Genomic DNA, 12,210 nt, shown 5'->3' with positions numbered 1-12,210 from the left:
CCAAGGCTCCAGCTCCTGCTCCAGGCTGGGCTTCTAGAAGTGGCCATGAGCCATTTCTCTCCCTCCTCATTTCCTCCTTTCATTCTCCACTCTTCTCTCTCTCCCGCATAGAGAGGGCTGGTCTGGCACAGGGCCCCATGCCTGTCTACACTGCCAACAGGACAGTGTCGCCGCTGCAGCTGTTGGAGGTTGGCAGTGGGGTTGGTGGAAGCAACAAGTACCATTTATTGAGCACCTATTGTATGCCACGCCACACACAAGTTTTTACACGAGTATTCACTTAATACTGCCCTGAGAGACAATTACCACTAATCCCATTTTATGGACAAGAAAACTAAGGCTTAAAAAGATCAACTTGCTTGCCCAGACCAGGGAGTATGCCAACTGCTACTCCCCTTGCGGGTTTAGAGCCAGGGCTGGGAAAGGGAGCGGGTGGACAGATGTGTCAAAGTGTTTAGTAGGCCTGGAGACTGAAGTCAGTGGCGGAAGGAAAAAGCCAGGAGTCACGGCTCAGACCTTGGCCCTGTAGATGGCCGCTGACAACTCAATTTCCTTTTCTACACACCCAAGGAAGGGAGAGGGCAACATCAGCGGGCCAACCCAGCCACTCACTTTGGCCAGTTTCCCCAACTCCAAACTTGGGTGGCACTGCCAATGTCGAGGTAGACTGCCCGTTTGACATTCATCTCTCCTCTGCTGGCCGGGAGTCACAGCAAATAGCACGAGGAAGGAAAGTGGTGCAGCTCTTGTCTAGGAGTGTGTTAAATGCGGGCCAAGCCAAGGCTTCATCCAGGTGAAAACGGATCAAGATTGGTCAAATGGCTGAGTATGAATGAAACACAGAGAGCTGCCCACGGCTAGGGCCTTATTCTACGAGAGGATTGCTGGCTTGCGCAAAGCCCCCTGCAGAAGGAAACCAGGGCAGGGCTGAAGAGTCAGAAAGGGGGGCTGGGGGCTTCAAGGGTGACAGATGTCTCCCGGCTGTGATGGCACATTAAAAACAGCCTTGCAGCGGCTCCTTGGAAACTGAGGCTGTTTGCAAACCCCCTAGAAGTTACTGCCCAGCAAGGCTCGTAACTGCCACATCCTGCCACATTGCCATGTGTGGTGGCACTAGCTGCAATCAGCGCACACAGGGTCTCAGTGCCCACAAGCCCAGAATCCTGTCTTGGCTCTGGAATGTTCTGGCTGTCGAGCTGCTGGGCTGATGGGGCCAGACCTGGAAAAACACAGGCGAGACATATCTTGTGCGGGGCACCTTCCCTGCGAGACTCCAAAAACACATGGACGCACACCTGTGCTTCCTCATGCAAAGATACACACATGATCTTGCACATTGACACACTCACACAACCACAGGAGGAAAAGATTTGTCAACTGTGAAAAAGACAATAACCAGTGGCCTCTGGATGAATGTAGTAAGGAAAGCGTCTGAACCATCGCCTCCACTGCCTGCCATCCCACCGCCAGAGAGAAACTCTACCCGTCACAGAAGGGTCTGGAATCCTCCGTGCAAACGCCAAGTCCCCAGGAGGAGAAGCCCAGGGGTCAGTGAGCTCAGAGTGGAATGTGCTGGGGCAGCCCTGGCGGTGAGGGGGACCTCAGGAAGAGGGAGGAAACACCTAGGGGGGGTGGTTCACTGAGGGGTGGGCTCCCCCACACCCCCACGCCCCCATGGGGAATTGCAGGGAGGTGGAGGGAGTGTGGTCACAGAGGGGACTGCAGGTAGGAGAGAGGGTCCCCCAACACCTAGCAGGACCAGCTGCCCAGCCTGTTGAGGGATTCCTTAACCTGAGCATTCTGGCCACACCCTAAAATACCCAAGAAAGGAAAATCCACGTAACTATTCCCTTAGTGCCCACAGTGCAGCTATAGGTTGTCACTGCTTGTGGCTTTTGCCAGAGTCCCAAGAAAACCTTGGTCCCCAGCTAGGGAGGCCAGGTTTGTCCCTCCTCCCTCCACACCCCAGGGCACCCCAATAGCGCAGCAGACAGCAGAGTGCATGGGAGGCTGGGACCTGAGTCGGGAGGCAGGCTGCTTGCATGTCGGCATATTTAAAGATGACAAATCAAGCCACAACTGTGCAATGGAACATCCCATCAACCCACTTTGACAAAGAGACCTTTGTAAGGGGTCTATTGTCAAGTTCAAGCTTGGAATTCTCAGCTCTTGGGGCTCTGGGTAGGGAGGTGGTGGCACAGGGGTGCCCCACTTGCCCTGCTCCTCCCTTCCCCTCTCCGATCCACCCAGTCATGCAAGAGCCTTTTGCACATGTATGTGGACTCTTCCACCCACGTGTGAGCTCTGTCCACAGCCCCTGTGGACAACATGCCCCGGCCTCCCCCGGGCCTGGGCTGCGAGTGCAGCGGCGTGGTCGGTATGCAGAAGCAGGAACCCGGCAAGGGGCCCACACAGGCCGGGACTCGGGTGCAGCTGGGCTCTCGGAAGCTCAGGACCAAGGCAGCCCCTGCCTGCATCTGAGGTTAATCCTGCCCCCAGCCCTGCTGTTAACAGCTGTGTGACCCTGGGTCGATGTACCTTCTCTGAGCCGTAGTTGCCCCTTTGTAAGGGGGGATAATGACACCTGCCCTGCTTGCTTGCTGCGGTAATGACAGATCACGGAGGGGAAGTGCCGGGCACTCAGTGGCTGCCCTGTAAACGGGAATCACGTCCCGTCATTGCACTCAAGGACAGATGTGAGGCACCTTTGTAAGCTGGAAGCAGCGAGCACAGGCTCGCCGAGTGCTGGAGGGGTCCAGGCCCTTGCAGAGCACCGCACGGATGGGTCGGCTGGGGGCTCGACAGCACGGGACTCTGACCCAGCCCCGTGGGCTCCTCATGTCCCTGTCCCAAGAGGGGCTGGCTACCCCCCAAAGTGTGCTGACCCTGAGCAAGCACAGAACAGAGGATGTCTGCAGGCCACCACCCACTCCGTTGCCAAAAAGATCCCCCCTCAGGAATGACGAGCCTGTCCCCCCACCAGCCGCTGGGAGTCCCCAGCCTCAGCTGCCAGCCCTGTGGGAACTGCCTCACCCAGGGCCACATTCCCTTCCCAAGCAACTGGCACCAATGACCCATCAACAGTGGGGCACATGGTCCTGGCCCCTCACCGTAGTGTCCCTCCCCAAACCTCCCCCCTGGGGCCCCTAGCCCCGCCCGCATGCCATCCTTCACACGTCTCGGGGACCAGAGACCAAAATGAATCAGATGTAGTGTCCACCTCAGAGTGTCTTCCCGTCAAGCAGCTGGCCTCCTGTGGCCATTTCCGTGGGAAAACACTCCGTTCCTATAACAGCCACGCCCAGCTCATTCCAGTCTGGCAACAGAGAGACTCTCTGCTGGGTGTACAGAGGCTGAGCCTCCTGCGGCCAACTCACGCCTCCTCCTCCCCACGACTGATCCCCTCAGCCCAGGTGGGTCTCCCACCGCTTTGCTCCTTTCCCTGCACTTCACCGAGACCCGCCAGGGCCATCCACATAAGCCTTTGCGTAGCAACTTCCTGGTGCTGTAAGAGGGAAATCTATACAAAATGATGGGAACTGGCTTTTTTGGCCCCAAAAGGGGTTGCTTCCTTCTAGGGGTTGGATGTGGTTTGTTTGTCACCACCAAAACTCGTGTTGAAGTTTGGTCCCCAATGTGTGAGTGCTGGGGGTGGGGCCTAATGGCAGGTGTTTGGATCCTGGGGGCAGACCCCTCATGAATAGCTTCAGGCCCTCCTGAGGGGAGGCGAGTTCTTGCTCCAAGCCCTCATTTCCTCTCTCACCAGGTGGTCTCTTTGCACACCTGGCTCCCATTCTGCTCCCCACCACAAGCGGAGGCAGGCTGAGACCCTCACCTGAAGCGGCTTTCCCATCGTGACACTTCCAGCCAGACAAACTTCTTTTCTTTATACATTTTCGATCTCAGGTATTCTGTTTAGCAACACTAAATGGACTAAGACACTCCCTCACCTTCACCTCCAGTCCCTACAGATGAGCTCTTGCCATAGCTCTGTGTAATATTATAATATATATGATATATATACACATATATCATATCATATATATGGGTTTTCATGCACAGTTCCTGGCTCATAACTCCAATAGCACTTGTTACAATGTCGGGACAGGACACTTTAGGCCTCAGAAACAGACCTCAGGAAACAGACTCACTCTCTCTCTTCTCTCTCTCTCTCTCTCCTTCTCCTGCCCTCTTCTCACCTGCTCCCTTCTCTCCCCAAGGTAGGAATTTTCCCCAGCCTGTCCGTCTTGGGGCTGGCCATAAAGAGAAATTCTCTGACCTGACTTTCTGATTGAGAGACCCGCATAAGACCCCCATTTCGGAAGGGGTCCTGCCCCATGCCCTGGGGAAGGGAATCCTGCACAGAGAGGCCAGGAGAAACCTGGACAGGCCTTGCTGGGTTTCCCCACAGCCTTAGTATTAGATCACACCCTTTTTGTCCAATCACGTTGGTACGTGGTTGTCAATCATGCTAATGAAGCCTCCATAGACGGCCCAAGAGGAGGGGGACGGGGAGCTTCCGGAGAGCTGAACACATGGCGGTTCCCAGAGTGTGGCATGCCTGGGGAGGGCACAAACCTTGCCCTGCATATCTCTTCATCCGTATCCTTCATAATATCCTTTATAATAAAGCAGTAAACATGAGTGTTTCCCTGAGTTCTGTGAGCCACTCTAGCAAATCAATCGAAGCCAAGGAGGGGTCACAGGAACCCCAATTAAAGCGAGCGGGTCAGAAGCCCAGGTGAAACAATCTGGGGCTTTGCAATGACATCTGAGCAGGGGGCAGCGTGTGGGACTGAGCCCTCACCCCATGGGATCTGACCCTACCCCCAGGTGGACACTGTCAGAATTGAGTGGAGGACGCCAGCTGGTGTCCGCTGCAGAACCGATCGCTTGCTTGTTGGTGGGGAGAAGCCCACCCACGTTGGTCACAGATGTCCCCTGTGTGGAGTGTCGCTGCTGAGCGAGACTATGGGACACAGCCGGACACAGCCCGGGGAGGAAACACCCCCTTCCCGGGGGTCAAAGCCAGCCCCTCACAGCAGGGAACCAGGGGTGGGATTCAGGGAAACTAGTGTCGGGGGCACCCCTCCTGGTGTGGCCATTCTCCCTCTGCTGTCAGCTTCGGGGGATCTGGGCCCGATGTTTACTACTAAACCTGTGGCTTTATTAAAAGCTCTGTGAAGATCCTGATCTCCTATTTCCTACATCCGGATCTCTTTAAAAGAAATAGTTAGAGGGTGTTTGGGGTGCTCAGAACTGCACGGCAGAGGGAGATATCGCCCACAAAGAACAGAGGAGGACCTTACCTCCCTCATTTGGGATAGGATACCTTCAATAATACAATCTACAATGACACTAACTTTTAGGGCATCTGCAGTAGACGACGAGCTCCCTAAAGGCACAGGTTGTCTTTTGCTCATCCCTGTAATTCCGGCGTACGACAGGCATTCAGTAAGTGGTTCTGGTTAAATAAGTGCATCTCACAGCGACTCTGGTGGAGGACGCAGCTAACGAAAGCCCCCGGGCCTTTCTCCACTTGTGCTGCGACCTGATCCTCACTTAGGCAGTTGGGTTGGGGACTACAGGGCAGGATGTAACATTTATCCCTATTAAACCGCGTCTTGTCGGGAACAGTGTCTCCAGACCCCTTGGCAAGCCTGGAGTAATGGGCAAGTCACGCCGGTGACCCCAGATCTGGGTCCCAGATGAGCGCTTCATTGCTGCCAAGGGGTGTGCTGACTTGTCAGCCGAGAGCCACGCCAGCTGGCTGCCTCATTGTGCGCCCATCCGGGTCTGGCTCAGTGAGCTCCGGGTGTAGACGGCCCCCTGGGGCCAGGCCAGATGTAAGTGGCCTGAGTTTGGAAACTCCTGACCTCTGCGCCAGCCATTACCTTGCACCTGGTTTCGAGATTCCTAGATATTTTGGCCAAGAGCCTTCCCAAAAGAGCCCCTGAGCTTCCTTGGGGAAGGAAGGGAAGTCCGCTGGGCACTCAGAACCACAGCATCTCATGGTGCCCTCAGGGGACCCCACGCAGGAATGCGAACCCCCTTTCCCAGGTGGGGAATCTATGGTGAGACGCGGCCAGACTGTCAGGACATGGAGCGAAGCCTGGTTCTGGGTTTCTGGATTTTTCCACCGTGCCAGGCCCAGCCCCAAGTGGCACCACTTTGCAGCTGTGTTTCCCTCCACCAAGTTCCTCTTAGGATCAGTTCTGCTCCTTCCAAAATCCGGACCCCGCCCCACTCCTGGGTCCAGCGTGCAGCTGATATCAATGAACAATAACAAAATATTAACAACTACGTTTATTGAGCTCCCATTACATGGCGCCATGTCAAGTAGCTCACATGCACTGTCTCTGATGTCATCCTCCCCTGCCACTAGGTGCTGGGTTAGTCCCCTTTTCTACACAAGGAAACTGAGGCTCAGGGCAGAGAAGGTGAGGGTTTCTAGCAAATATGAGACTCAGATTCAAACCCAAGTCTGCCTGAACCTAACGGCCATAGTTTCTCCACAACACACAGCTCAAAGGTGTCCTCCGGGCACGTCTCAAACGGAAAGAGTGATGTGCAAAGGACAATTAATTCACAGTGGCCTCTTCTCCAGAACGGGGGCTGACGTGGGCAGACGTGGGCACCCAGGGGGTCTGCCTGCTCCTCCCCAGGGACCAGCACGGACCAACATTGCAGGTGTGGAGGGAAAAATCTAGAACCCTAGAAATAGCCCCGCTGCCCCGTCCTGCCTCCCCACAGAGACCAGCTGTTCCAGAAGGTTCTGAACGAAGCCTCGGCATTTCCCAGAGTGGCTTTCCCCTCCCGAAACCTCCCGCAGCCCGCGCCTCCCAGCAGCTGGCCTTTGGTGAGATGTTCAGACAGGCAGATCTTCCCCAGTAATTCATTCAGAAAACATTAGCCAGGGGCCTAAGCTATTGGCACCTTCTTCATTTCAAAACACCCTCCAGTCCGGGCCAGCGCCAACAGTCAGAATTGGAGAGTCGCTCTGTCGATACTGGCACCAGAAGAGCGCACAGACTGAGGGCTATGGAACAACAGGACAGGCGAGTCCCGCCTTCGGTTTAGCCCTGAGCCAGGGCATTGGAAAGGGATGAGTGTTGGGGAGTCGGGGGGCGGTCATCTAAGCGTATGTCCAGCTGTGGCAGACAGCTGGAGGCGCAGAGAGGAGCCGTGCCAGGCCTAAGGTCACACAGCGAGCGGCAGAGCTGGGATTACAACGTGGGTCTTCTGGCTGCTTCCACAATTGTACCCACCTTCCTGCCCGCTGGCCTATGTCTGAGGCTAACTTACGAATTACAGGATGAGAATTGATCCACAAGGCACAGCCAGGAGGTCTCGGCAGAAACGTGCCCAGAGGGGAACAACCTTGGAGGGGCGAGGGGTACTCCAAGATGGGGGCTGCACTGCTCCCCGACACCCACCGTGTGGATGGACACACCAACCAGAAATGGAAATTCACTGGTACAACGTCCCCACCCCTTAGCCTGGCATTCAAGGCCTCCGCAGCCCAGCCCCAACTTGCCCTCCTTATCTCTCCCGGCCTGCCCTTCAGCCAGCCGGCGCTGCTATGTCCCCGCCCCGGTGCACGCTGGATACGCCCTCCCTGCCCACGGCTTGCCTGTGCCCACCCCCCAGAGCAACTGGGTCCCGACCACAGCTCACCCCCTCCGGGTACTTCCTAAGCAGCCCCTCCCTGGGCCTTTAGTACACTTGTCACCTCCCCACCCGTGGCATACATCATCACAGTGATAAGGAAAAGCAGCAGCCGCCTCTGCTCGGGCCAGACTCCAGGCCGGGCTCTCCCTGGGCACGACTGCAGTCGGTCCTCACAATAATGCTCTGAGCTGAACGGCATTACGGCCATTTGACAGATGGGGAAACTGAGGCTTTATGAGTTTCCAAAGCCACATAGGTGGGAACTGGAACGTAAGACTCCCAACACGTAGGCTGCCTGCGACTTCACTTCGCTAGTTGTCACCAGGTGTCTCTATCGTTGTTTCTGGATACGGCAGGAGGTCTCTGAGGGCTTGGAAGTTTGTTGGGCACCTTCTGCCACATTCCCAGGATCTAGGCCTTATCTTGGGCATTAGAAATGCGGGGACAAATAAAAAGCCACAGTCTCTGCCCTCAAGGTGCCCCAGCCTGTTTGGGAGATAAACCCACAAAGACACAAATCACCCAACTTGAGAAGAGCAATGTGCAGGGCCCGAAGCCCAACAGAAGGAGCTTCCAGCCAATTTTGCCTAAGAGCGGAACCTGTGATGAATTTGTTCCACTTTGTACGCTAGGAACCTGGCATACCACCTTGCATACAACAGGTGCTCTTTGTTTGCATTGGTGGTAATGGCCAAGTGAGCACACGGCCCGAGAAAGCCCTGGAATGGCCATCTAGCTGACTTGTCAAGTTGGTCGTCTGGTTGCTTTCCGTTTCAACAAGCACGGATGACAATGGAAAGAACGTGCAGCGGCACGACAAGAAGACCTCAGGTGACTAAGCTCCTGGCAGACAGAAGTGGCTGTTCCTGCATCGAGGTGACCCCGGCAGGGCCTCGCACTGTGCCTCACACTGAGAGGAGCCAGTTAGATATTGCTGATTGATGATAGAGCCTTCCCCTGTCTAGGGACAAGCAGTCTCGGACAGTCACTGGGGACATGAGAGATGGTGCGTCCTAAGGTCTCTCAGTCTGTCTCTCATTCATCATCTCCCTGGCTGCTAAAAATATATGGACTCTGCATTTTCTCTCTCCTTAGGTCCAAAGGGCCAGGATGCTCAAACCTGCCCAGGACCCCTTGAGAAGTGGCATCATGCTCCCCTTTTCTCACCTCTCGCTCCGCCCACCGTCCTAGGACCAGATGCAAGTACTGAGCCTGCAGAGTAGAAAGTGTCCCCAAGGGGTCAGGCCCCAGACCTCAGATATTCCTGAAGCTCAGGACTGCTGTCCCAGACATCTTGCCTCAGAGTATCTGACAATGACAGACCCATCTCAGGAGGTGACAACGGAGATCACAGACGCAAACCCTTATCTGTGGCTCCAGCCTTGGGCTAACTTCCTCATAGGAAGAGCCAGACGCTTTCTAGGGAGCATCCTCTGCTCCCTACGGTCACCCTGGCTCTTTCTTTGCAAACACCAAGCATTGCCCGTCCCAAGGCAAGTGTGGAAGAGCTGTGAGTCCCAGACCCTATGGAACAAAGTCATAAGCTTTCCCTTCACCCAGCTCCAACTCTCACCCTCCCTCCCTCTGACTTCCCCCAAGTCGTGAGTCACAGCCACTGATGGGCAGAGTGGCCCAGTGACAGAGAGGGGTTCCCAGAGCTCCCCCCTTCTGCAATTTCTTCCTCTAGAATTTCATTTTCCCAGGCTCTCAGTGGGTCATCTCTGAGCTCATCTCAGCAAAAGTGGCAGGACCTGGGTGGTCTGGGCATTCTGGGGACAAAGCCCCTCGGGGTGGAGCTGGGCTTAGGGCTCGGCACCTGACTTCCAGGCTGCTTCCCCCAGCGTGGCACCCACCCTCCTCCTGACCATAGGTGACCTCTGGGTGCTCATGCCGGGGCAGGTGGATAAGCTGACCAGCAGCCTGGCTGCTCCACTGGAGTTTTGTCAGCCCCTCTCCCCCTCCACCCTGCAAGGTGGCCAGGACCTTCATCCCAATCACCCAGGCGTCCTGCCTCGAGGACCAGGCCAGCTCTTGGTGCCCACCGGACCTTGTCCCACTGAGGCTGTGCACGCTGACACCTCCCGCAAAGCAACTGCCAACCTATTCCAGGGTCTCTATCCCCAGGAGTGCAGGGCCTCCCCAGGTATCTTCAGGGAACCCAAGTCTTCTACCCCTTCCTGGCCCAGAAGTCCCTGCTTCAAGGCTCAGAGTGCTGGATTTAGGGTCACCATGTGCCTCACTGTCACATCCCACGGACTTATGGTGCTCCTTCAAGGGCTCTCCAAATCTCCACTTCCCTTCCTCAGGGCCATCGGGTCCAGGTTCCTTCCCCAACCTGGTGTCCCAGATTCTGTCTTTCCACCCATGCACCTGTCACTGTCCAAAGCCACGCCTCGATTTCACTCTTTGACTGAAGACTCGGCCCCTTCTTTTTCTGAGCCGTGTCCAGTCCCTTCCTGCACCCCAGACTTGCCACCCTGTCTCCTCGTTCTCCTCCCATGTGTAGCCCAGCTCCTGTCCCGGCCACCGCTGCGGACAGGTGGCCTCCCAAGTTCAACCCGCCAGCCCCACCGGGCGCTCACCGCCGCCGTTCTTGTAGCAGAGGTAGGGAAAGCGCCACACGTTGGCGAGGTCCACCGCGAAGCCGATCACTGACAGCAGGAAGTCGATCTTCTTGCCCCAGGTCTCCCTGGGCTGCTCGTCGCCGCCGCGGGGCGCCAGGAGGCACTGGACGCCGTTGCGCTCCTTCACCACCAGCAGCTCGGCGGTTTTGCGCGCCCGCAGGGGCTGCTCGGGCGCCAGGTCCTCCCCGCTGTTCTCGGGCTGCACCTGCGGGTTCATCCGCGCCAGAAGCATGGGTGCGGCTGGCGAGAGGGACTTCATCGGTCCCCAGGGCACGCCGAGCCTCTGCTTGGATAAAAGGAAAAGAGGTGGTCACTGGGCCGTTCCTCCCCGCTTGCGCCTCCTGAGACGCCCCCAGGAGCGCCAGGGACACTAGGGTCAGCACGCGCGGAGGCGACACAAGGTTCCCAGAAAAGGGCGCGCATTTGCTGGAAAACAGAGGTTGCGCGCCCGATGGACGGAACTCAGAGTTGGAGACCGCCCTGTGGGTCCTGCGGAAGACCCCGCAGCGCCTGCCCCCGTTCAGCCGCTCTCTCGCGCCCCCAAACGGCGGGGTTTGGACCCTCCGAGACAGAGGTTTCCAGGGCTGGGACAGGGCCGGGTGCAGCGTGCCGCGCCCCTCCCCAGCTCAGGTCTGCGCCACCTCAACAGCCCCGGGAGCCTTCCCGGACACTTACACCTGTGCACCACAAACTTGGTGGCACTCCAGCCCGCGCGTCCCGGCCCCGGCCTCCCCAGGCCGGTCACACCTAGCCCGGTCCCGCGCGCAGGGCGCACTCACGTGTCCGGCGGCGAGGCTGTCCCGGGTGCCGTGCGCCCTGCCTGCCCCCGACCCGCCGCGCCTTGCCGGGCTCTGGGGCGCGGCCCGGGGCTGAGCTCCGCCGCGTGGCGCTCGGGCGCGGCCGGGGAAGCGCTGGAGGCGCGGGGCGACCGGCGGGGCGCGGGCTGGCTGGCTCTGGCCGCGCCGGGCGGGGGCCGGGCTGGTAATGTAGCCTGCGCCCCAGGTAACGCGCCGATTGCATTAGCCCAGCGCCCGGCCCGCTCCGTCTGGAGCCTGTTAGCGCTAATGCAGACTGACAGCGCGGCCGGGGTGGGCAGGGGCGGGAGCGCGGCGCGGCCGGGGGCGGCGGAGCCGGGCTCGCGGGGACTCGAGGACCCGGGCGCGCACGCCCTCTGCATCCCGCGACAGGGCAGGCACTCCGCTCCCAAGGACACCAGGGTCTGCCCTCCGACCGCGGGAGGAGAGCGGCAGACTCCCAGAACTGGGGTCTGAGCTGCGTCAGAGAGAGGACCCAGAAAGGAAGGGGGCGGGGGGACGGGGGCAGACGGCGACCGGTGCAGCACCAGCTCTGTCGTGGTCCGCTGCAGGCCGCGTAAACCACCTGGTCAGAGTTTCTCCATCCACGAAATGGGACCGTTCTGCTCGGCGGCCTGGACTGCACACCGGTGGCCAGCCGGCTGATGGGCGGTTTTATTGGACTGGGTTAGCGTGTTGACAAGTCACAGCCCGGCACTTATTCCTGCATCTCTGTTCGTCACGGGCAGGAGAGCAGAGCATTTGAGAGTGTGACCCTTCTTCTACGAGGCCGAGAGCTGGGACTCACTCGTTTATTTACTCATTTATTCATGCCTTTACTCATCGGTTCTCACACGTGCCCGCCACGTGCCAGGCGCTGTTCTCGGCGCGTGGGGTAGTTAGTGAACAGCCCGCTCAGAGACTCCTGACGTCGTGGGGTTTGCACTCTGTGGTGGGAGACAGGCGGAAACAGGACACACGCTACATTGTGTGGTAGGTGACAGGATGATACCGTGCTAAGCGTGATGAGGGAATGGGGTCAGTGGGTTGCAGTTTAAATAAGGGGTCAGGGAATTTGAGAAGGTCGCGGTTAAGTAAAGCAGAGAGCCATTTGGACCTGC

The 12,210-nt window shown here is 57.8% G+C and overlaps 1 protein-coding gene across 1 annotated transcript in view; it reads right to left on the bottom strand.

The window, feature by feature from the left end:
- Positions 1 to 11,142, bottom strand: part of SLC6A2 (solute carrier family 6 member 2) — a 41,394-nt gene extending 30,252 nt beyond the window's left edge. The window contains exons 1-2 of the mRNA XM_075995554.1: positions 11,075 to 11,142; positions 10,254 to 10,578 (exon numbers count right to left, since the gene is read on the bottom strand). Of these exons, the coding sequence (XP_075851669.1) occupies positions 10,254 to 10,554 (301 nt within the window). The 5' untranslated portion in view covers positions 10,555 to 10,578; positions 11,075 to 11,142. The remainder of the gene's footprint in view (positions 1 to 10,253; positions 10,579 to 11,074) is intronic.
- Between the last annotated feature and the right edge of the window lie 1,068 nt (positions 11,143 to 12,210).

The sequence above is a fragment of the Microcebus murinus genome, chromosome 20, assembly GCF_040939455.1.
Source record: "Microcebus murinus isolate Inina chromosome 20, M.murinus_Inina_mat1.0, whole genome shotgun sequence".
NCBI classification, from domain to species: Eukaryota; Metazoa; Chordata; class Mammalia; order Primates; family Cheirogaleidae; genus Microcebus; species Microcebus murinus.
The sequence above is the reverse complement of the archived record's forward strand: the minus strand, read 5'-3'. Positions and strand labels throughout refer to the sequence as shown.